At 44.0% G+C, this 26,761-nt stretch overlaps 2 protein-coding genes across 15 annotated transcripts in view; one reads left to right on the top strand and one right to left on the bottom strand.

Moving 5' to 3' along the window:
- LOC140201635 (uncharacterized) overlaps window positions 1–3,645 on the bottom strand; it is a 108,152-nt gene extending 104,507 nt beyond the window's left edge. Inside the window, exons 1-2 of the mRNA XM_072266042.1 lie at window positions 3,226–3,645; window positions 2,141–2,498 (exon numbers count right to left, since the gene is read on the bottom strand). Coding sequence (XP_072122143.1) covers window positions 2,141–2,246 — 106 coding nt within the window. The 5' untranslated portion in view covers window positions 2,247–2,498; window positions 3,226–3,645. The remainder of the gene's footprint in view (window positions 1–2,140; window positions 2,499–3,225) is intronic.
- The window catches only part of LOC140201636 (uncharacterized), a 121,943-nt gene that overhangs the window by 42,628 nt on the left and 52,554 nt on the right, over window positions 1–26,761 (top strand). The window lies entirely within an intron of this gene.

Below are 26,761 nucleotides of genomic sequence, written 5' to 3'. Positions count from 1 at the left end.
GAAAGATTCTAGCATGGATAAAGCAGTGGCTGATTGGCAGGAGGCAACGAGTGGGAATAAAGGGAGCCTTTTCTAGTTGGCTGCCAGTGAGTAGTAGTGTTCCATTGAGCTCTGTGTTGGGACTGATTCCTTTTACGTTATATGTTAATGATTTGTATGATAGAATTGATGGCTTTGTTGCAAAGATTGCAGATGTTATGAAGATAGGTGAAAGGGCAGGTAGTTTTGAAGAAGTAGAGAGGCTACAGGAGGACGCAGACAGATTAGGAGAACGTGCAAAGAAGTAGCGGATAGAGCACAGTGTCGGGAAGTATATGGTCATGCAATTTTGCAGAAGAAATGAAAGGGAAGACTGTTCACTACATGGAGAGAAAATGCAAAAATCTGAGGTCAAAGAGATTTCGAGTCCTTGTGCAGGACACCTTAAGGGTTAATTTGCAGGTTGAGTCTGTGTTGAAGAAGGCAAAAGCAATATTATTTCTCATTTCAAGAGGTTAAGAACATAAAAGCAATAATGTAATCAATAATGCTACTGTGGTACTGAGCTCACCAGTCCTGCACGAACCTCCCATCCCTTGACAGTTCAAAGGACCCTCTCCAATCAATACTAGCTGTCATAACCTGTCCCAGACACCTTGAGAAAGGAAAGGCAAATGGTCACCAGAGTTGGCTGCACATGGGCAGCAGAGCTACAATACTGTGGAAAAACCATCAGAATGGGAAGGAACAGAGATAAAGCTAGTGTGTTACGATTTTGAACATTCAGCAGAACAGAATCTGTGATATCTGACTCTGGTACAACTGAAGGCAGGATTGAGACAGCTCACAGTCTCAATCCTCTGCTCCTGTGTAGAAAATAGCTTCAGTGCTAAGGGGAAGCTGCCACCCTGAAAGAGTTCTACCTAATCCATTTTTGGGGTCCTCCTGTGATAAGCTGTACAGGGTAACACACATTACAGGAGTCACATCACTGTCTTGTCATCCATCAGTAGGGTGGGCACATGATCTGAGTAGTGAATATAAATACTTTCAGTGCATTAGATGTCAGCAGAAGCCCATGTTCAAGATGAATGTCCACAGTTTGCTTCTGGGGTCGGATCTTTTCTGAACCAGATTAGGTGTCTTCACTGATCAGTCCAGAGTATGTCAGGGCAGAAGCGGGGAGATGCATCAATATTTCAGCCTGGGTCTGGGTAGCAGATTCCCCAAACTGTGAGTGGGACAGGTGATCACAGGCCTCATCCTGCATGGTACCCTGGAATGGGAATTACAGAAAGGCTTCATCAGCTGCATGCAGCCCAACACTAATCCTTGCAGGATTAAGAGCATGGAGGTGATGCACACTTCTCCACTCTAAGCGCACTAGGATCCCTTGTGGTCAGTGGACACCAGCCTCGACATTGATTAATAAGACCATGAGACCTCTAGGAGCAGAATTAGGCCATTCAGCCCATCATCCTCTCTGATGTTCCATCACTTTTACTCTGAGTCTCATTCTCCTGCCTTCTCCCTGTAACCGTTTGTCATGGAAACGTTAACTAAGGACACCAGAGTGACTTTGAGTTTCATTTTAAGAGTTTATTAGCATGATATCATGGAGAGTCTGCAGCAGTCTCCACCATCACCAGAACTCTGATTTTTAGGTTATACCGAGCTCATATTTATACAGCAAGACAAGCAACTTCACATAACTTTGTTTGGCATCCCATGGTCAGTATATGATCAATCGTTTAAAAGACGTGAATAATCTCTCAGCGCGAGTCTAACAGTTCTTCTTGCTTCCTGTTATCTGGACTCATAATTTACCCCCAGATGCACTAAAGAAAATTTCCTTTAGCCCAAGGGTGGTGAATCTGAGGAACTCATTGCCACCGACCACTGTGCAGGCAAGGTCATTGGATATTTTAAGGTGGAGGTTGATCAGTTCCTGATTAATCATGGCATCAAAGGTGTGGTAGAAATAGTTAAAACTAGTGTATAATGGGATACTTGACCATTCTGGAGCAGCTGATGCATGCCAAGAGTAACCTTGGATGATAAGCACAGTACCAGGCCCCTGGAGCCAGGAGGGTGACTTATCCCCTTTCTCTCTTGTCAGTTTCGCAAGCACCTTCTCTATATTAATAAAACTGACACTTACTTATGCCCTTGACACTCTGCATTTCTGGCATTCTCCTTAAGTCTTGCACACAGAAAACCGACTCAAAATACTTCTTAAGCCCCTCCATCACTTCTTTGTTTATCATTATTATGTCTCCAGTGGCAACTTCCAGTCTCTTGCACTTGTGCTGACTTGACTTCCCTGGTCAGCCTCAACCTTTGGGATACTTCTTCATCTTTTTGCATGTTTCTTTTCTGCGCCTTCTGAATTTTCCCCAGAAACACCAGCCATTACAATTCTGCAGTCATCGCTGCTAGTGCACCCTTCCAATCAACTTTGGCCAGCACCTCTCTCATGCCTCTACCAGGTCACAGAGAGACAAACTGAGCCATAGATCCTGTCCGGTGGGAGAGAGTAGAAAACAAGGGAATTAGGGTGACTTTTTAAAGAATCTTGTTTGGACCACACTTTGGATACTGTACACGGTTCAGGTCATGACGGTGTTGGAGATAGTGCATTAAAGGTTTATAAGGAATGGTCACTGCCCAGAAACACTGAATTGGCTGGGAAAGGGAAGTCTGTGGGTTGTCCTGGTGGAGGTTCGGTCAAGGGAAAATCCACCACAACGTTGTGGAAAACTGAACATTTCCATTCCCGAAGGACTAGGGGCCCATTTGTTCTCTGTGTCTACAAAGTGTCCCACAAAGCTGAGGATCACAACAGCGCTTTGCAAAGGATTGAAGTTAGAATGTTCATTAGTGTTTTATAGAACTCAGTGTCACTGTGTCCCTTTAGTAACAACTATGCAGAAAGTGAGACAGACAAAGTTTCATTAAGGGCACTTCTTCGTCCTTCTGTCAACACCCTCCATCTTCTACACGAAGACGGAACCCATACGAATGGCAGATTGGTCATATTGCAAGCATTGACGAGGCATTAAGATCGTCTCGGGGATATCTCATTTAGTTAGAGCTAGATGTTGTCCCGTCAGATGTCATTGAACAGTGGTTGCAGGAAGCACAGAGAGCACCCCCCCACCCACCACCACCACCACCACCACCACCACCACCACCACCACCACCACCACCACCACCACCACAAGAAGAAGAAAAGCTTCAGCAGACCTGCAGCTCCGTTCGACCGCTCGCCTGCCACTCAGGACCGACCAACCAATAGTATCGCAAATCAAGAAAAGTCCAAAATTCCTACAGCGTTAATTGGAATATCTCCTTGTCCATCATTTTTCAGAGGACGGGTAGAGGTTGTAGCAGTGATCGTAGTAGTAATAATACACAATCACGAGAAAATCAGCAGATGCTGCAAATCGAAAGCAACTCAGCGCACAAAGATCCAACCGCCAGCAGCGAAGTTACACTGCTATTAGTACTAACAAAACAACACACACAAGATGCTGGGAGAACTCAGTGAACAATCAACGTTTCGGGCCGAGAATTCCCGAAAAAGGGTCTCGACCCGAAACGTCGACTGTTTACTTTTTTTTAAAAGATGTTGCCTCTGAGCAGCTGAGTTCCCCCAGCATCTTGTGTGTGTTGTTTTGTTAGTACTAATAGTAGAGTAACTTCGCTGCTGGCGGTTGGATCTGTTCTATGTCCATCATTTGTCAGAGAACCAGGCGTCGCTGTCGCTGCTGATTGGATAATCATTTATCATTAGGCGGGGTTTCATCATCTGATGGACGGGAAAGTTCAAGGCCCACCAAACAGGGTCAAAACAACACTCACAACATGCTGGAGGAACTCAGAAGGTCGGGCAGCAACTGTGGAAACGATCAGTCGATGTTTCGGACCGGAACCCTTCGTCAGGACTCTTTGTCAAGAGGATGATCTCTGTCTGCTCTTTGCCCACGGAAATGCTCCAGGAGGCTGAGAGGGCTTCACACGCTGGGAGCAGCAGTAGTAAATAAAATGCTCAGAGATGTGGTCTGGTCTGGGAGAATTCATTAGTGAAGCAAACATCAGGTCCAGTTGGCAGTCAGGCTGGGAGATACATTGCTGCCCTGTTTGCAGGGGGTGGGAACATGGCGGTGAAGAAGGAGAGCCTAGGACGGCTATTCTCACTGGAGTCCAAGGACTAAATAAGGTCAGAACCCACCCCCCACCCCTCACCCCCAAGGCCAGGGAAGTCTAGCATTAGTGGGACACAAGATGAAGGTGACAGGAAAAAAAAATGTAAAGGACACACGGGGGAAAATTTTTCCACACAGAGTGTGGTGCATATATGGAATAGTGTCAGTGGAAGTAGTAGAGGCGGGTACAGCTACAATATTTCAAAGGCATTTGAATAGGAATGGTTTAGCGGGATATGTGACAAAGTATGAACATCGTATTGTAGTAGATTGTATTGCAGTCAGTATGGCTGAGTCAGGCTCAAGGGTAAATTTTCTATGTGGTGCGTTTCTGATTCCTCCTAACCTTTTGATGCTGTAAGGGATGACATCATTTTCTTCTGAACCCCAGTATATACCCCAGTCATCCTCATCTGCTGCTCAGCACTACCCCGCATCCAGGAGTCAGTTACTTGTATTTGTGCTGTTGAGGGATACTCTGCCTTGGAGCAGAGTATCAAAATGTTTGTAAGGCAGACAAGGATAGTAGAAGGAACATGTTCTGCCTGGAGGTCCGTAACAACTGATATTTCACAGGGATTTATTCTGGGACAAATGTATTTTTGTGATTCCTATAAAGTACTTGGATTAGGATTTAGAGGATGGGTTAGTAAGTTTTCAGGTATCACCAAGTTATGTGGTGTTGTGGATAGTGTTAAGGGTTACACAGGGGAATATCTTACCTAAATTTATATTCCCTTTTCAAGCTGTGCCTGTTTTTATTCCTAAACCTTTTTTTGACTCTTTGGATTCAATTCTTTCTCCCTATATATGCAAGAATTAAAAAAAACCCGAATAATTAAAGCTCAACTTCAAAAAAAACAGATTGGAGGCTTTGCCTTACCCAATTTTAGGTTTTGTTATTTGGCAGTTAATATACAACATATTACATTCTGGATATATTACATTAACCATGAAAATTGTCCTATATGGGTCTCTTTGGAAGTCAATTCAGTTATGAAATTTTCCATTATTTCTTGACTTGGATCCTTGCTTCCTTTATCTTTAAATAAACTAACTGATAATGTGGTGAACAAACGTACTTCGGTGATTTGGATACAGTTTAGAAAACATTTTCGTTTATTTAGTTTTTTCCTCTCGAGTCCCATCTTTTCTAAATTTTTTTTAAACCATCTATAATTGACTTATCTTTTAAAGAATGGGATTGATTGGGTATTAAACAATTTCAGGATTTGTTTGATGGAGGGAATCTCTCTTCTTTTGTACAAGCTTCAACGAAATTTAACCTTTCCAATACCCACTTTTTTCATTACTTACAGATTAGAAATTTCTTAAGATCTCAATTACATACATTCCCTACAAGTCCAGATAAGAATATAATAGATACAGTTTTTAATCTGAAACCCTTTGACAACGGTTCAATATCTTACATTTACAGTCTGCTGTTGGGACTGAAAAAGTCTTCTTTAGATAAAATTAAAAGAGACTGGGAAAGGGATTTACAGATTTTCATATCTGAAGAGAGCTGGATGATTATTTTAAAACTGCTTAATTCTTCTTCATTATGTGCTCATCATTCTTTATTACAATTCAAAGTGGTACATAGAGTTCATATGTCTAAAGACAAGCTCTCTCGTTTCTACGCAGATATTTCCCCTTATTGTGATAGATGTACTAATGGTGTGGCCACACTAATTCATATGTTTTGGACATGTTAAAACCTTGAAAAATTTTGGAAAGAGGTATTTCAAACTTTTCCTGTACTTTTAATATTAGTTTTAAGCCCAATTACTTGACTGCCATGGTAGTATTATTGAGGATAGTGCTATAATACTGAAGCCATCTAATTTGCGGGTATTGGCCTTTATGTCTCTTATGGTCAGACGGGCGATCTTGCTCAAGTGGAAGGAGGCTGCCCTGCCCACCCATGCTCAATGGCTATCTGATGTTATAACCATACAACCATTTAACAATTACAGCATGGAAACAGGCCATCTCGGTCCTTCTAGTCCATGCCGATCTCTTACTCTCACCTAGTCCCACCGACCCGCACTCAACCCATAACCATCCATTCTTTTCCTGTCCATATAGCTATCCAATTTAACTTTAAATGACAACATCGAACCTGCCTCAACCACTTCTGCTGGAAGCTCATTCCACACAGCTACCACTCTCTGAGTAAAGAACTTTTGCCCTTTAACTCTCAACTCATGTCCTCTTGTTTGAATCTCCCCCACTCTCAATGGAAAAAAACCTATCCACGTCAACTCTATCTATCCCCCTCATAATTTTAAATACCTCTATCAAGTCCCCCCCTCAACCTTCTACGCTCCAAAAAATAAAGACCCAACTTGTTAAACCTTTCTCTGTAACTTGGGAGATGAAACCCAGGTAACATTCTAGTAACTCTTCTCTGTACTCTCTCAATTTTGTTGACATCTTTCCTATAATTCGGTGACCAGAACTATACATAATACTCCAAATTTGGCCTTACCAATGCCTTGTACAATTTCAACATTACATCCTGACTCCTATACTCAATGCTCTGATATATAAAGGCCAGCATACCAAAAGCTTTCTTCACCACCCTCTCCACATGAGATTCCACCTTCAGGGAACTATGCACTCTTATTCCTAGATCCGTCTGTTCTACTGCATTCTTCAGTGCCCTACCATTTACCATGTATGTTCTATTTTGATCACTCCTACCAAAATGTAGCACCTCACATTTATCAGCATTGAACTCCATCTGCCATCTTTCAGCCCACTCTTCTAACTGACCTAAATCTCTCTGCAAGCTTTGAAAACCTACTTCATTATCCACAACTCCACCTATCTTAGTATCATCTGCATACTTACAAATCCAATTTACCACCCCATCATCCAAATCATTAATATATATGACAAACAACATTGGACCCAGTACAGATCCCTGAGGTACACCAATAGTCACCGGCCTCCAATCTGACAAGCAGTTATCCACCACTACTCTCTGGCATCTCCCATCCAGCCACTGCTGAATCCATCTTACTACTTCAATATTAATACCTAACGATTGAACCTTCCTAACTAACCTTCCGTGTGGAACGTCGTCAAAGGCCTTACTGCAGTCCATACAGACACCATCCACCGCTTTACCCACGTCAACTTTCCAAATAACCTCCTCAAAAAATTCAATAAGATTTGTCAAACATGATTTTTCCACGCACAAATCCATGTTGACTGTTCCTAATCAGACCCTGTCTATCCAGATAATTATATATACCATCTCTAAGAATACTTTCCATCAATTTACCCACCACTCTCGTCAAACTCACAGGCCAATAATTGCTAGGTTTACTCTTAGAACCCTTTTTAAACAATGGAATAACATGAGCAATACGCCAATCCTCCGGCACCATCCCCGTTTCTAATGACATTTGAAGTATTTCTGCCAGGGCCCCTGCTATTTCCACACTAACTTCCCTCAAGGTCCTAGGGAATATCCTGTCAGGATCCGGAGACTTATAGTCATAGTCATACTTTATTGATCCCGGGGGAAATTGATTTTTGTTACAGTTGCACCATAAATAATTAAATAGTAATAAAACCATAAATAATTAAATAGTAATATGTAAATTATGCCAGGAAATAAGTCCAGGACCAGTCTATTGGCTCAGGGTGTCTGACCCTCCAAGGGAGGGGTTGTAAAGTTTGATAGCCACAGGCAGGAATGACTTCCTATGACGCTTTGTATTGCGTCTTGGTGGAATCCACTTTCATATTCCTTAAGAACATCAGTACTTCCTATCCATTAATCATCATAGTTTCCATAATTACCCTACTTGTTTTCCTTACCTTACACAATTCAATATCCTTCTCTTTAGTGAATACCAAAGAAAAGAAATTGTTCAAAATCTCCCCCATCTCTTTTGGCTCCGCACATAGTCGTCCACTCTGATTCTCTAAGGGACGGAATTTTATCCCTCACTATCCTTTTGCTATTAATATAGCTGTAGAGACCCTTTGGATTTATTTTCACCTTACTTGCCAAAGCAACTTCATATCTTCTTTTAGCATTTTTAATGTCTTTCTTAAGATTCTTTTTTACATTCTTTATATTCTTTGAGCACCTCATTTACTCCAAGCTGCCTATATTTATTGTAGATCTCTATCTTTTTCCGAACCAAGTTTCCAATATCCCTTGAAAACCATGACTCTCTCAAAATTTTAACCTTTCCTTTCAACCTAACAGGAACATAAAGCTTCTGTACCCTCAGAATTTCACCTTTAAATGACCTCCAGTTCTCTATTACATCTTTCCCATAAAACAAATTGTCCCAATCCACTCCTTCTAAATCCTTTCACATTTCCTCGAAGTTAGCCTTTCTCCAATCAAAAATCTCAACCCTGGGTCCAGTCCTATCCTTCTCCATAATTATATTGAAACTAATGGCATTGTGATCATGGGACCCGAAGCGCTCCCCAGCACATACCTCCGTCACCTGCCCTATCTCATTCCCTAACAGGAGATCCAACACTGCCACTTCTTTAGTTGGTACCTCTATGTATTGCTGCAAAAAACTATCTTGCATAAATTTTACAAACCCCAAACCATCCAGCCCTTTTACAGAATGGGTTTCCCAGTCTATGTGTGGAAAATTAAAATCTCCCACAATCACAACCTTGTGCTTACTACAAATATCTGCTATCTCCTTACAAATTTGCTCCTCCAATTCTCGCTCCCCATTTGGTGGTCTATAATACACCCCTATAAGCGTTACTACACCTTTCCCATTCCTCAATTCCAACCAAACAGCCTCCTTAGACGATTCCTCTAATCCAGTGGTCCCTAACCACCGGGCCGTGGACCAGTACCGAGCCACAGAGCATGTGCTACCGGGCCGTGAGGAAACGATATGAGTCAGCTGCACCTTTCCTCATTCCCTGTCATGCACTGTTGAACTTGAACATAGGGTTGCCAATTGTCCTGTATTTGCCGGGACATCCCGTATATTGGGCTAAATTGGTTTGTCCCATACGGGACCACCCTTATCCCGTATTTTCCCCGCTAAGGTAGAGAGATCCTATGAAAACTTTCGTGCCGAAAGCGCAGAAGCAATTACCATTATTTTATACGGGAACAATTTTTGAGCGTTCCCAGACCCAAAAAATAACCTAACAAATCATACCAAATAACACATAAAACCGAAAATAAATAACATTAACATATAGTAAAAGCAGGAATCATATGATAAATACACAGCGTATATAAGGTATAAATAATGTATGTACAGTATAGTTGGGAAGATGAAGGCAAAATTGATTGGTGGAGAAAAAAAAATCGGCATGTATACGCATGCGCGCACAGTTGCCTGCGCAAGGCTTCATGGAAATGGTAGTCTTTCCTGGGGTAAAGTGTCCCGGGATTTGACTGCTACTTTTGTCCCTTATTTGAGAGTGAGAAAGTTGGCAACCCTAACTGTAAAAGACATGTTGAGGTGAGTTTAACCCTACTTGAACCGCCCCCTCGCCGGTCGACTGGTCCGCAAGAATGTTGTCAATATTAAATCGGTCCAAGGAGTGAAAAAGTTTGGGGACATCTGCTCTAATCTATCCTGCCAAAGCACTGCTGTAACATTTTCTCTGACAAGCAATGCAACACCTCCCCCTCTTGCCCCTCCGATTCTATCATACTTGAAGCAACGAAATCCAGGAATATTTAGCTGCCAGTCACACCCCTCCTGCAACCATGTTTCACTAACAGCTGCAACATCCTATTTCCAGGTATCAATCCATGCTCTAAGCTCATCCACCTTTCTTACAATGCTCCTAGCATTAAAATAGATGCATTTAAGAAACTCTCCACCTCCCACTCTCTGTTTAACCCTAATGGTGAAAACAACTTTATTATCTTTTTCTTCCTTCTCCCCTACTTCTTCGGTCTGAGTACTCCCGTTCTCTATCTCCTCCTTCACACACTGTCTACTAGCTATCCATTTGTGAACTAACCTCCTCTCTGCTACTATCTTCAATTTGATTCCCACCTCTCAACCATTCCAGTTTAAAGTCTCCCCAGTAGCCTTTGCAAATCTCCCTGCCAGGATATTGGTTCCCCTAGGATTCAAGTGCAATCTGTCCTTTTTGTACAGGTCACACCTGCGCCAAAAGAGGTCCCAATGATCCAAAAACTTGAACCCCTGCCCCCTGCTCCAATCCCTCAGCCACGCATTTATTCTCCACCTCATTCCATTCCTACTCTCACTGTCGTGTGGCACTGGCAGTAATCCCGAGATTACTACCTTTGCGGTCCTTCTTCTCAACTCCCTTCCTAACTCCCTATATTCTCCTTTCAGGACCTCTTCCCTTTTCCTATCTATGTCATTGATACCTATATGTACCACGACCTCTGGCTCCACAACCTCCCACTTCAGGATATCTTGGATGAGATCAGAAAAATCCCAGACCGTGGGAGGCAAATTATCATCCGGGTCTCCTGACTGCGTCCACAGAATCGCCTATCTGACCCCCCTAACTATCCAGTCCCCTATTACTACTGCCCTCCTCTTCCTTTCCCTACCCTTCTGAGCTACAAGGCCGGACTCTGTGCCGGAGGCACGGCCACTGTTGCTTCGTCCAGGTAGGCTGTACGCCCCAAAGTACTCAAACAGGAGTACTTATTGTCAAGGGGCACAGCCACTGGTGTACTCTCTAGTACCAGACACTTCCCCTACGCTCTCCTAACTGTGACCCACTTTTCTGCCTCCCGTGGCCCCAGTGTGACCACCTGCCTGTAACTCCTCTCTATCAACTACTCACTCTCCCTGACCAGACGAAGGTCATCGAGCTGCAGTTCCAGGTCCCCAACACGGTCCCTTAGGAGCTGCATCTCGGCGCACCTGGCACAGATGTGGATGTCCGGGAGGCTAGAAGACTCCAGGACCTCCCACATCCGACACTGAGAACCACAAGCTGCCCTCAGTCATACTTCCCTGCTTTCCTCAAATAACAGGAAAAATTGAAAACCAAACCTACTTTGCCTTGCCTGTTTCCGCCAAAGCCCTTGAGCCTTCACTCTGCTCCCGGCTCAGTCTGCTACCCGCTGTATAAGGCTGTGTTCCTTTTAAATCTTCCGTGTGTCACTGCCCGAAGTCACATGCCTGTGCAGTCCTGCCTCTCTTAACTCCAATGATAAGAAGCAAAAATCAAAATGGCTCTCGCCACACTCCAGCTCCGATTCTCAGACTTCCTTCTCCGAATGTTATACCTAGATCTAGAGAAGATTTGTTGTTCGATTTCTGATTCTAATGTTATGGGGACCCTTTCTGAGTTATTTTCATAATCTTTGAACTGTTATTATATGGCAAGGTATCTTTTTTCTTTTTTTTTTAACCAACCAGCTCATTTTGGAAGTGGGGTAGATTTTTTTTGATAAAATAAAATTATTCGATTCTATTTCATTTCATAACTTAATCTTTTTTTCTACATGACTGCTTTGGAATATGGGATACTGTGATTACGTTACTGCGATTTAAATGTAATGCAATGTGTATTGTATCCTTGTGAATTTTGTATTTGTATTTATGCAATTTATATTATATCGATAAAAATATTGAAAGAGAGTTGATGCCTGGGTATGAGTAGTCTGGTGGTATTTATACCCCATCATCCGTTTCTAGTGATTGGTTAATCCTCATCCAATCATGTTTCCATTACCCCATCTTGTTTACAATCGAATTCCAGTTCTTACTTTAAACATAACATTTGTCTTTGTTAAAATTCTTTCTCTCTAGTTTTATTCCAATGGTTTCCTTCACCAGGAGATCCCAAAAGCCATTGATGCAGCGCAGTAGGATGGTATTGATTACTGTTCATACTAATCAATTCATTTCACAGTGCAAAGTAGAAGAAAAGTAGAATGCAGAATAAAGTGTTACAATTACAGAGAAAGTGCCCTGCAGGGAGGCAATAAGGTAGAAGTTATAACAAGGTAGACAGCAAGGATAAGAGTCCATTTTATTTCGGCAGGTAATCATTCGATAGTGTTAAAAACAGCAGCACACAAGCTGTCCTTGTAGCTTCTTTCAAACTTTTGAACCATCTGCCTGATGGCAGGAGGGAGAAGAGAGGATGCCCGGGGTGGGTGGAGTCTTTGATTCTGCTGGATGTTTTACCGAGGCAGCAGGAAGTGTTGACTAAGGTCACAGAGAGGAGATTGTTTTCCGTGATGTGCTGAGCTGTGGCTACAACTCTCTGCAGTTCCTTGTGTCTTAGGCAGAGTAGATGCCGCACCAAGCCGTGGTGAATCCAGATAGGATACTTTTCTACCTATGGTGCATCGATAAAAAATGGTGAGCATCAAGAAGATACTGTGAGCTACTTCAACCTCCTGAGGAATTAGAGGCATTTGAGAGCTTTCTTGGAAGTGATGCTAATGTGGGTGGACTACAGCAGGGGTACTGGTGATGTTCACTCCTGGTAACTTGAATCTCTGAACATCAGCATCTTTGATGTAGACAGGAACCTGTACACTGCTCCTGTTTCTCCAGTCAGTCATCAGCTCTTTCATTCTGTTGGCATTGAGGGAAAAGGTTGTAATCATGACACCAGGTCACTGGGCCCTCTATCTCCTTCCTGTACTCCAGATCGTTGTTATTTGAGATACAACTCACTATGCTGGTATCATCTACAAACTTGTAGATGGCCACACAGTCATGAGTGTACAGGGAGTGGAATGTGGGGCTGTGAACACAGTCTGTGGACTACTGAACTAAAAACCACCAGATCAACCTTGAGATCCATTACACACTACAAAGCAGACAAAAAACCAAGATAGGACCTCAGTTCTGGTTTTGAGAATAATGTGACAGAAGTTACTGCCTGTCGCTACTGATTGTGAGCTGTTGGTTAAGAAGTCACTGATCTAACTGAGGTGTTGATAACCAGCTCTGTTTGGAGATACGTTTGTTTGGAATTATGGTACTGAAAAAAAACCTGTAATGGCAACCAATCTCTACAGTTGGTGTTCTTACTGTCCTGATGCTCCAGGGATTGAGTACAGGGCCTGGGAGATGGTGGTTACCAGAGAACATTTACGGTGGTAGGTGAATTGCAGTGGGTTGAGGTTGTCTGGGAGCCTAGAGTTAATATGTGTCATGACAAACCTCTCGAACCACCTCATAATGGTGGATGTCAGAGGCACTAGATGACAGTCCCAAATGTGTACAGAGAGTAGAGTAGGGGGCTAAGCATGCAGCCCTGTGAAGAATCAATGTTTTGAATAATCGTGGTGTTTGTGTTGCTTCCTGTCCTTTCTGAGTGTGCTCTGTTGGTCGGGAAGTTAAAGATCCAGTTGCTGAGGGAGGCATTGACTCCCAGATCTGAGTGTTTGGTGATGAGCGTGCTTGGAATTCTGGTACTGAAGGCAGAATGGTAGACAACAAACAACAGTCTGGCATGGGTGTCTGTACTGTTAAATTGCCCCGGAATTAAGTATAGAATGGGGGGAGGGGATGATGGCACACACCGTGCACATATGGACATGTTGCAGTGGTAGGCAAATCATAATGAGTTGAGATTGTCTGGAAAACTAGATTAGATTGAACCATGACCAATACTTCAAAGCACTTTGTGATGATAATGTCAGAGCTATCAGTCCGTGATCGATAAGAGACACAGTACTGTGTTTTGCTTAGGTACCTGTGGTCTTCCTAAAGTGGGTGAAAACATCAAAATGCAACAGGAAGTGGTTAAAAATACCTCCAAGTAACCCTGCCAGCTGATCCGCACATGATCTCAGGATATGGGCAGGAACACCATCCAGGTCAGATGCTTTCTGTGAGTTCCCCCTCCGGAATACTGATCCTACGTTTACAATGGTGACTGTAGATTCAGGTACTCCGGAGTCTGTCGGTTGGGTGGTGACTTCTGTTCAAAGTGTGTATAGAACATGTAAAACTCATCTGGAATGTATGTTCTTGACACAATGCTGCCCAAATTCATTTTGAAGTCTGTTCTAGCATGTAAGCCCTGACATAACAGACATAATTTTGGAACTTGATTTTACACTGGCATTATCTCATGGCATCACTGATTACTTTCCTGAGGTCGTATCTTGGTTTCTTGTCAAGGTCAGGGTCACCCGCTTTGTAGTGTGTAATAGATCTTGAGGTTCATCCAATGGTTTCTGCTTTGGGAACACCAGATTAGCAAAAGGCTGTCCTGCCAAGAAAGACTAAAGAGTCTGTGTCTGCATTGCTTAGACTTTAGAAGAACGAGGGGTGACCTTATTCAAATGTCTAAGACTCTGTTTTGGTAGGGAAGATATTGGATGATTTCATCAGGGTCTGGAACAAGGGAAGTAACTATAGATAATGGGCTGGTGGTTTCAAACTGATGTATCAGAACTTCTTTAGGTGGAGGGTAGTGAAGATCTGGGTGTGGAGACTAGGTCATGGAGCGGGGTAGGATGAAGTGGAGGGGGGAGTGAACACTTGATGGCTGGAGAAGCTGAGAAGATGGAGAAAGGTGACAGCAGAGGAATGAAGACCAGCAGAGATCAGTCCTGACTCAAATCTGATGATATGACAGTGGTGGGGCTCATCACCAACAACAATGAGATGGCCTACAGAGAGGAAGTGGAAGAGCTCAAGGCCTGGTGCCAGGCAAATAACCTCTTCATCAATGTCAACAAGACAAAAGGGATGGCTATTGAGGAGAACTCATACTCTCTTTATATCGGTTACACTCTGTTAGAAACTTGAGCAGTTTCAGAGTCCTGGGAATGCACATCTCACATGGTCCCAGAACACATCCTCCACTGGAAAGCTCATTAATCCTCTACTTTCTGAGGAGGCTGAAGAGAGCTGGTCTGTGCACATCTATACTCACATCCCTCTGCAGATGCACGGTAGAGATGCACCAATTCTTCAATAGGTTTGACATTGCCCTCTTGTCACACCCCCTCTGCACACCAGCCCAGGTACCAAGTCACCCGATGTTCCCCAAGTGCCAAGCCTCCCCTCATTCCTTCACCAGTTCAACACATGGATGAACAACACAGGTTACCGTTATCTACACCCCGTCCTCTCCCTGCACCTACCACCCACATTTCCACATACTAACTACTATTGTCCTGATTTTCATCTCCGCCCCCCCCCCCCCCCCCAAACCTTCCACCAACTCCCAGGTCACTGTGGACTCACCCTCACTACTGAGGAGGTGAGAAGGGCTCTGGAGAAACTCAGATACAACAAAGCATCGGGACCGGATGGTGTGAACCCCCAGGTCCTGAAGGAGTGTGCTGAGCAAACGTGTGGAGTTATTCTCTCTCTCTCTCTCTCTCTCTGTCTTGTTTTATGGTGGTTGGCACCCAGGTTACCACCACCTTCTGCTCTGGAGTGTGCAACAGACTTACATTCTAAATCCCTTCACCCAATCACACACACATACACATCCCCTAACCTACACATCCTTCCATCTTTGGCCATCCTAGTACCCGATTCCTGCTTATCCGTCATATCCTATAAAAAAACCCTGTATCCCTTTACCAGGGCTCTGTTTAAGCTGTCCGTACCTCTGTCATCTACCTGCTGAACAGAGCCTACTCCCATTTGGATAAGCAGGGTAGCACTGTGAGAATCATGTTTTTTTTGTATTTCTCAAGTGGCTTGAATACCATGCAGTCCTCACTGCTGGGGAAGAAGCTTTGTTCAATGCAGGTTGACATTGCAGACCACAGTTTGTGTGGCGTCAGAGCTGTGTCAGACATGGCTATAAGCAGCACTGGGGCCCTACGGGGGACTATATTGGCTCCCTTTCTGTTTACCCTGTATAACTTGGACTTGAGATACAACAGTGAGTCATGTCATCTACAGAAATTCTGTTATGACTCAGCAATAGTTGGGTGTGTAAAGGGAGCAAAGGGGGATGAATACAGGGCCCTGGTGGAGGACTTTGTCAAATAGTGTAAGCTGAATCATCTGCAGCTCAACATCAGTAAGTCAAAGGAGATGGTGATGGACTTTAAGAAGCCTCTGGAAGTATTTGCCAAAAAATTGATCTGATAGGATACCTGACATAAGAATTGTACTGACTTACGTTGTGGCCTGGTAGAAATTTAGCTCCTCTGGCTAAACTGTTCCGTTCAGTTGGGATTGCTTGAACCACAGAATGTGCAACATGGGTGTGGTAGCCTCTGGCCTGGATTCATCTGGCACCAGGCCCTAGTTTGTTCTGCTTGCTTCCTATGAGTCAGGGGCCCTGAATAGAAGCAGTTGTTAGTATTAGATCTTATCTTTGCTTGCAGCCTGTGTTGGGAGGATGTTGCAGGAAGTGTCATGTGATGCATTAACTGTATGAAGTGTGCCTGCTCTTCTCTGTACTCAGAGTTGAGTGCCAGTGGAGATCAGCACTCTCTCTCCTTGGTACCAAGAATAGTTAATAAAGTTCCTGGACAGAGGCGCGGGTCGAGTAATTATTTGACAACAGAAAATTTGATGACAAAGTCCAGGCCTGCACTGCTCCCTGTTACTGTTGATGGTGAGGAAGTGGATGTGTTGAGGATTTACAAATACCTGGGGATGCACCTGGACGACAGACTTGAGTGGAGCACCAACACAGAGGCTGTGTATAAGAAGGGCCAGAGTTGCTCCTACCTCTTGAGGTAATTGAGGTTGTTTTGGAGTTTGCAGGCCTCTCCTTCACGTGTTCTACCAGTCTGTTGTCACCAGCACAATCGTCCATGCAGTGGTGTGCTGGGGAAATGGCAACAACACAGGTGATGCCAACAGGCTCAGTAAACGGATTAGAAAGGCTGGCTCTCTGTTATAGGAGTCAAAATGGGCAGACTGGAGGTTGTAGAAGAACAATGGACCCTTTGGAAAATCTTGGCAATTCTGGACAATGTTTCTCACACTCTGCATGCCACCTTGGCTGAACAGAAGAGCACTTTCACGAATAGGCTGTGCTGCTCCAAAGAGCAACATATGAGGTCATTCTTACCCTCGACCATTATGCTCTATAATGTGTTAACCTGTAGCCGGGGAAATGATAACCCCCTCCTGTAGACTGTTATTAAGCTCTGTTTACCAGGGCTCTGTTTAAGCTGTCCTTGCCTCTGTTTACCACACCCTGCGATCACAGACACCCCGTGCAATACTGTGCAATACCATTACTGCTTATCTGGACAGTGTGAATGTGCACTCATTACTGTATAATATTGTGGTAATTCTTCCACTACTATCTCATCAGTGTGAACTTGGAAATCTTCCAATGTTTGACTTGTAAATCTTGTATATCTTAATTTTAAGGTAACTAATTTATTATTCTTTATTACTTCTCTTCTAACAATTGTAATGCTACTGTGAAACACTGAGTAATTTTCATTGGGACCAATAAAGTCTCTATCTATCTCTCTGTCCATCCAGAGAACATCCTAACATGCTTCATCATTGTAGGGTACGGAAACTATGCTGTGGCAAACAGGAAGGGTCAACAGCTGACAGATAAAACTGCCCAATTCATCACTGGTACCAGCTTACCCCAGTAAGGACATGTATAGACACAGGTGCAGGGTAAGAGCCAGTAACATCAGGAAGGATCATACCCACCCTGTTCATGAACTGTTTGTCCCACCTCCATCATGGAGGAGACAATGTGGCATCCACGTCAAGACACCAGAGTCAAATACAGATTCCCAAGCAGTAAGGTTGATCAATTCCTCAGTCTACTAATTCACCCCTCCACATCCCACAGCACCAATAACCCACCCCTCCACATCCCATAACACCACTAACCCACCCCTCCACATCCCACACCACCTCTAACCCACCCCTCCACATCCCAAATCACCACTAACCCACCCCTCCACATCGCACACCACCTCTAACCCACCCCTCCACATCCCACACCACCACTAACCCACCCCTTGACATCCCACACCACCTCGAACCCACCCCTCCACATCCCACACCACCACTAACCCACCCCTCCACATCCCACACCACCTCGAACCCACCCCTCCACATCCCACACCACCACTAACCCACCCCTCCACATCCCACACCGCCACTAACCCACCATCCGTCCACATCCCACACCAGCACTAACCCACCCCTCCACAACCCACACCACCACTAACCCACCCCTCCACATCCCACACCACCATTAACCCACCCCTCCACATCGCACGCCACCACTAACCCACCCCTCCACATCCCACACCACCACCTACCCATTGGTTCCCAACCACCGGGCCGCAAGGAAACGATACGATTTGATGATATGAAACGATATGAGTCAGCTGCACCTTTCCTCATTCCCTGTCACACCGACTGTTGAACTTGAACCCACGCGAGGACATCAGTCGGTCATTAACCTGCAACTACTGGATGAGTAAAAAACAAACGTCACTTGAGAGTTTCTTTGGAAGAGATGGTAGGGGACATAAAAGGCCTAACGATGATGATAACGCAGAGACAGCTGAGGCCGAGACCAAAAAAAAAAGAAAGCTTCCGTCAACAGAAAATACGACGAGTCATACATAAAATATGGCTTTATTGACACAGGTGACTCGCATGCTCCAAGCCCCGCGTGTGATATGTGGAGACAGGCTGTCTAATGAGGCAATGAAGCCCTCAAAACTGCTTCGGCACATTGAGTCCAAGCACCCTGCACTTAAAGACAAACCCGTTGAGTTTTTTGAGCGGATAAAACGTGAGCAAGCGGAACAGAAGCAAGTTCTGACAACCACCACCTCCACAAATGCTGCTGCTCTGAGAGCGTCGTGCTTAGTGGCTAGCCGTATTGCTAAGGCTAAGAAGCCTTTCACTGTTGGTGAAGAATTGATTCTGCTTGCTGCCAAGGACATGTGCCGTGAACTGTTGGAAGAAGCTGCAGCCAACAAGATGACACAGGTTTCTCTTTCAGCGACCACAGTTTCAGGGAGAATCGATGACATAGCGGAGGACATCGAAGCACAGCTGTTGGAACGGCTTAACGAGTCTGGATTCACTACCTGAGTCAAAGAGGTTGCTCCTGAATGTCAGTCTACACACTGTGTCACACCCAGGGAAATGCTGGCTAGCCGAAAAATGTCACCTGATCTTAACAGCGTATTGAGTGACGTTGTTGAAGTCATCAATCACATCGAAGCAAAAGCCCTTAACTCACGTCTGTTTGAGCAACTTTGTGAGGAAATGGATGCAGAGCACAAACGCCTTCTCTTACACACTGAAGTCAGGTGGCTATCAAGGGGGAGAGCCCTGGCCAGGGTTTTTGAGTTAAGAGAGCAGCTACAGAGATTTCTTTGAGGAAAAAGTCACGACTGGCAGCACACTTCAGTGACGAGGAGAGGATAGCAAAACTCGCTTATCTGTGTGACAACTTCAACTTGCTCAACGAACTGTCTTCAAGTTGGCAGATAAAGTGTCTATTTTCAAAGCCAAACTGGAACTGTGAGGACGGCGAGTGGACAGGGGCATATTTCACATGTTTCCAACATTAGCTGGGATTTTGGGAGAGACTGAGGCTTCTCACAGCTGGTACGCGATCACCTATCTTCGCTGTGCACAGAATTCGAACCGCAAATGACACAAGACATGCAAAGGAATGGGTCGGTGACCCATGTGTGAATGTCCCCGGTGAATCATCCATGTCAGCGCAAGAAGAAGATCAACTCCTCGAACTTGCAAATGACGGTGGGCTGAGAAGTATGTTTGGCATAACATATCTGCCGGCATTCTGGATCAAAGTCGAGGCTGAATATCCTGAGATAGCCACGAAAGCACTGAAAACGTTGCTTCCATTTCCAACATCATATCTCTGTGAAGCAGAGTTTTCTGTAATGAATACAACGAAAACTAAATTGCGGAATAGACTGGACATAAGTAACTCCCTTACATATTCATATGACGAAAATATGCGCTGTGTGTTTAATATTAAATTCGTTAGATAAACCCTTTTAGAAACGAAATTGAGTGTATCAGCCACAAGTAAGTGACTTATAGTTGACTTATTACCTATATTCCATTTGTGATCAACACCCCCCCCCCACGTCGGCCATCCACAAGTATAGTTTCAATGCTAAACCGTTCCACAGTGCAAAAATATTGGGGACCCCTGCACTAACCCACCCCTCCAAACCCCACACCACCACTAAACCCCTTCCACATCCCACACTAACCCACACCTCCACATCCCCACACCAGCACTAGTTGAAACAAGTACCAGTCTTCAGTCCTTAACGTAAATTATAATTTGCAAGCAGCGAATTGAATTTGTGCCTGCATATTTGTGCCTCAGTCGCAATACATAAAACAGTGCTGTGGTTTATGGATATATATTTATTGTGGTGTTTCATTATGGTTCTCTTTGTCCAATAGAGGTCTTTTATTTCTGCTGCATTGGATCCGAATAACAAATATTTAATTCTCTTCTATCCTTCTGTTCTCCAGGAGGACCACATCCTCTCGTGGTTTGGAGGCTTGCGTGCCTCAGTAACCCAGAGAGCTATGCTGGCTGGAGTTGGGGGTTTATGCTTTGGCTTCTGGTCGGGTCACCCATGACAAACAGGTTAGAGAGTAGAGGCCAGACTAAGTGTGGTCCATTGGCCCTCCAGGTTCGGGGGTTCAGTTCAGGACTAACAACCCTGACTCGTAAAACAAAACTGTTAAGAGAACAGCAATGAAAAATCCTTTCATATCTGTGTGGCCGTGGAGAGCATTCTGACAGGCTGCATCACTGTCTGGTATGGAGGGGCTACTGCACAGGACCGAAAGAAGCTGTAAATCTAGTCACCTCCATCTTGGGCACTAGCTACAAAATACCCAGGACATCTTTCGGGAACGGTGTCTCAGAAAGGCAGCGTCCATTATTAAGGACCTCCAGCACCCAGGGCATGCGCTTTTCTCACTGTTACCATCAGGTTGGAGGTACAGAAGCCTGAAGGCACACACTCAGCGATTCAGGAACAGCATCTTCCCCTCTGCCATCCGATTCCTAAATGGACATTGAAGCTTTGGACACTACCTCACTTTTATTTAACGTGCAGTATTTCTGTTTTTGCACATTTAAAAAAAATCTATTCAATATACTTACAAACCCCTTTTCCAGAAAGGTTGGGATATTTTCCAAAATGCAATAAAAACAAAAATCTGTGATATGTTAATTCACGTGAACCTTTATTTAACTGACAAATGTACAAAGAAAAGATTTTCAATAGTTTTACTGACCAACTTAATTGTACTTTATAAATATACACAAATTTAGAACACACTCAACAAAAGTTGGGACAGAGTTAAAATAAGATTGAAAAGTGCACAGAATATTCAAGTAACACCGGTTTGGAAGACTCCACATTAAGCAGGCTAATTGGTAGCAGGTGAGGTATCATGACTGGGTATAAAAGTAGCGTCCATCAAAGGCTCAGTCTTTGCAAGCAAGGATGGGTCGTGGCTCACCCCTTTGTGCCAAAATTCGTGAGAGAACTGTTAGTCAGTTCAAAAGGAACATTTCTCAACGCAAGATCGGGAGTACTTCGGAAAACCATTGTCACTCAAAACAGTCCGTCGCTGCATCCAGAAATGCAAGTTGAAACTGTATTACGCAAGGAGGAAGCCATACATCAACTCTATGCAGAAACGCCGGCGAGTTCTCTGGGCCCGAGCTCATCTCAGATGGACTGAAAGACTGTGGAAACGTGTGCTGTAGTCAGATGAGTCCACATTTCAGCTAGTTTTCGGAAAAAACTGGCGTCGAGTTCTCCGTGCTAAAGATGAAAACGACCATCCAGATTGTTATCAGCGAAAGGTGGAAAAGCCACCATCTGTGATGGTATGGGGGTGCATCAGTGCCCACGGCATGGGTGAGTTGCATGTATTTGAAGGTACCATTGACTGTGAGGCGTATATTAGGATTTTAGAGAGACATATGTTGTCATCAAGGCGACGTCTCTTCCCGGGACGTCCATGCTTATTTCAGCAGGACAATGCCAGACTACATTCTGCACGGGCTACAAAAGCGTGGCTTTGTAGACACAGTGCGTGTGCTTGACTGGCCTGCTGCCAGTCCAGATCTATCTCCTATTGAAAATGTATGGCGCATCATGAAGAGGAGAATCAGACAACGGAGACCACGGACCGTCGAGCAGCTGAAGTCTTATATCAAGCAAGAATGGACAAAATTTCCAATTGCAAATCTACTACAATTAGTATCCTCAGTTCCAAAACAATTAAAAAGTGTTATTAAAAGGAAAGGTGATGTAACACAATGGTAAACATGCCTCTGTCCCAACTTTTGTTCAGTGTGTTGCAGCCACCAAATTCTAAATTTGTGTATGTTTACAAAATACAATTAAGTTGGTCAGTAAGACTATTGAAAATCTTTTCTTTGTACTTTTGTCAGTTGAATAAAGGTTCACGCGAATTAACATAACACAGATTTTTGTTTTTATTGTGTTTTGGAAAATATCCCAACTTTTCTGGAAATGGGGTTTGTAATTCATTTACTCATTTATTTATTTATTTATTATTATGTTTTTTTTTCTCTCTCTGCTAGATTATGTATTGCATTGAACTGCTGTTGCTGAGTTAACAAATTTCACGTCACATGCCGGTGATAATAAACCTGATTCTGATTCTGATGGAGGATATTGATTGCTCCACAAAATGGAAATGGTGTCAAGGGCAGTAAGTAAGTATCCTTGTGTACTGGAGGGTTTGTGAGCCAACACTGTGACTCTTTTAACACCACTATCCTCCGTCTACCTCACTGCACTCACTCTCATCTCCCCGTCTGTAACATCCTACCCCACATGTGGGAGAAGTGAGAGCGGGCACATCTCACAGTGACACACTGAGACTGGGAGATGAACTCACACTCTGTGTTTCAAGGTGCAGTGTTACGGTCGGGGAGAGATCCATGAGAAGATTGTGAAGGAGCTGGACATCTCCCATTGTGAAGGGCCAGGGGTTCCCTGCGTTCTCTTTGCCTACAAAGTGTCTCATGAAATTCAGGATATTCGAAATGCCCTTCACTGGGTCACAGGTAAATACTTAATACGACCATGAGATATAGGAGCAGAATTAGGCCATTTGGCCCATCAAGTCTGCTGCACCATTTCATTATCGCTGACCCATTTTTCCTCTGAGCCCCAATCTCCTGCCATCTCCCCATATCTCCATGTCCTGACTAATCGAGAACCTATAAATCTCTGCCTTAAATATACCCAATGTCTTGGCCTCCACAGCCACCTGTGACAATGAATTCCACAGATTTACCACTCTCTGGCTAAAGAACTTTCTTCTCATCTCCATTCCATAAGGACACCCCTCAATTTTGAGGCTGTGTCCTCCGGTCCATATGAATCATACTCTGTACATCCACTATATCAAGGCCTTTCAACATTTGATAGGTTTCAATGAGGTCCATCCTCATTCTTTCGAATTCCAATGAGTTCAGGTCCAGAGCTGTCAAACGCTCTTCATATGATAAGCCTTTCAATCCCAGAATCATTTTTGTGAATGTCCTTTGAACCGTCTGCAATGTCAACACATCCTTTCTTATAAAAGGGGCCCCAAACCACACACAATTCTTCAAGTGAAGCCTCACCATGCTCGAAACACCTCAACATTACGTCCTTGTTTCTAAATTCCAGTCCTCTCGAAATGAATGCTAACATTGCACTTGCCCTCCTCACCAATGACTCAACCTGCAACTTAACCTTTAGGGAATCCTACACAAGGAATCCCAAGTCCCTTTGCACCTCAGATATTTGAACTTTTTTCACAATTTAGAAAATTGTCTCCTTGTTTATATCTTCTAGCACAGGTGAAGTCATTGAGTGATAACATTTCCATGAAAATCCTTCCCTTTTGGGGCTTCTGATCTCTGTGGGCTCTTCCCTACCTGAGGAGCACACTAACACTGTGTGTGTTATTGGGATTGATTCATTTGTGAATCAGGGACATGCACTGATGCAATGACTTTCTGAAGATGATATTGTCCTGCCCAGTTGTATCTGTCGAGGGGACAGAGGTTATTATTGTGATTGGAGGTGTGTATTGGTGCACAACAAGCTCCCACAAACAGCAGTGGGGCAATCTACCAGGTATTCTGATGCAACATCATCCGGGACACACTTGGACTCCCTTGCTCTGTTGAAATGGTGTATATGGATCTTTCTGTGCACCTGACTGGGGAGCTGGTGGTTGGGCTGAAAATCCCTGTGCTGTACCTCCTGTGGGACATGAATGCCTGTAGTGGGAGCTGGGAGGACTGCCTTGTACACAGACAGCATCACCACAACACCACCCGGGCACATGGGGGGCAGGAGGGTGGGCACAGCCCTGGGTGGAAGGTGCTGATGTACCCTGAGAGACACACAGCCCTCCCACAGCATCACCCAGATCATTCTGTTACTCTGTGTGTCAGGAGGAGGGACAGTGCAGAAGGAAGACATCTGTGCCGTGATTCTATTGCAGGAATCCCCAGCTGTCCGAGAGGAGAAGATAACAACAGATCCAGGGTTATTCCATAAGGGAACCGAAGTTTTTTGTGTATTCTGGATGGATTCCAGTAGCTGGTGGAGTGGATCGAAGACGTACCAGTGCCCCACAGTGATTCAGACTGTCAAACAGAGTCTCATCGACAGGACTCGATCCAGAGGAGGTTCCTGCTCTGGTGGGTAAAACGTGACCCTCTATTGCCACACCTCATTTTACACTGTAAACTTCCCACTACAAACATAAGGGACGTGTCGGATCTGTGTCTGGGGTGGTAGTGGGGGGAGAGTGATGGGTCTGTACCACAGTCAGTCAGAAGATGCAGCGGGAGGGAGGGTGGGTGGGTCAGAGAAGGAATCCCCCATGGGTCCTGAGGTCAATTCAGTACCAATTCCCAGGTAACAATATACTGTTTGTGTTGTGCAATAGGGTGGAGTGAAGACCTGCAGGGCAGTAAGACCGTATCAGTGCCAAATGAATGATCGGCTTCTTGAGTTCTTTAAGCTACAGCCCAGAGATGAACGACAGTAGCTCGGAAAAGCTTAACTGTAACAGTGAGAGGGCAGGCTTTGGGCATGACTGCAGAGAGATTGAGAGTTAAGGGACAATTTGTTCTTTTGAGGTGAACGGTAAACCTGGCAAGTGTGGGGAATTCTGGATGATGAGAGATAGTCAAGTTCTGATCAGGAAAAAGAATGAAACACAGAGTGTTTTGGTCTAGGACTTGAGAATCCCTTGAATTAGAAAGGCTCAGAATACTCTCAAGAGGAAGATCGGCGGAGAAAAGAGAGTGAAAGATGAATTTGGCAGGTAAGGTGAAGAAAATCCCAAGATGTTGAATCAAGAGTAAAAGAGTGGCTGACGAGAGAGTAGGTCCCCTTAGATATCAGCAAGGCTGCCGATGTCTTCTGCAGCTGGAGATGGGTGTGGTTTTAAAATGTATTTTCCTCAGTGTTTACTGAGCATGCTCCAGAAATACGGGAAACATGGAAATGTTTTGGTGGATAGTCTTATGACCAGGGAGGTGGTATTGTCAGCCTTACAGTGACATAAGGTAGATAAATCCCCAGGGCCTGACCGAGTGTCTCCTGGGACTTTATGGAAGGCCAGAGGAATATTAGTGGATATTCTGCCAGAGATTGCAATGTCCTTCACCACATTGGTGAAGTTGTGTAAGACTTGAGTGGGCTGAACTTGTTTGGTTGTCTAAGGCAGTGGTCCCCAACCTCCAGGCTGCGAAGCATGCAGGTGTGCAGCGGTAGCACATCTTTAAGAAAAATGCCGAAATAAACTAGCTAATTAATTGGGTGCCGCCCGGCAGGTAAATGTCAGCCCAGATCAAAGGCTTTTTATCATCAATCGCCTCTGATCTGGGCCGACATTTAGAGGCCCGGTGGCATCTAATTAATTAGCTTGTTTATTTTGGCTTTTTCTTTCTTTCTTTTGAAATCTTTTTATTGTTGTATTATACAAAAGCAATAACATGAGTACAACACTTTCAATGTCTTGAAAAAGACATTATCTTAAAGATTGAAAAAAAATTTGTGATAACAAAAAAACTTACTAAGCAACAAAAGTGAAAAAAAGAACCCATGAGGTGTACAACCCCGGAGCCATGCGTCACACAAAAAGCTTCTAAAAATAAACATCAAACCGCCAGCAAGAAAAGAAAATATACCAAAAAATTTACAATTAGATCATGGAAAAAATCCATCAATTAGCTCAAATGATAATTACGAGCAAATGAGCCCCATTTTTTCTCAAAATGAAATAAAGGTTCAAAGGTTCGACTTCTAATTTTCTCCAAACTAAGACATAGCATCACTTGGGAAAACCATTGTGACAAAGTGGGAGCTGATGTATCCTTCCACTTCAACAAAATGGCCCTCCTAGCTATCAATGTAACAAATGCAATAACATTTTGGTCAGACACAGAAATACCATGAATATTTTGAGGAATTATTCCAAAAAGCACAGTTAATTTATTAGGTTGTAGATTAATTTTAAGTACTTTAGAAATTTTTGAAAAAAACTGACTTCCAGAACTGTTCCAATATAGAACAAGACCAAAGCATATGTGTCAGTGTAGCTATC

This window comes from Mobula birostris, chromosome 8 (genome assembly GCF_030028105.1).
Source record: "Mobula birostris isolate sMobBir1 chromosome 8, sMobBir1.hap1, whole genome shotgun sequence".
Classification (NCBI taxonomy): domain Eukaryota; kingdom Metazoa; phylum Chordata; class Chondrichthyes; order Myliobatiformes; family Myliobatidae; genus Mobula; species Mobula birostris.
The sequence above is the reverse complement of the archived record's forward strand: the minus strand, read 5'-3'. Positions and strand labels throughout refer to the sequence as shown.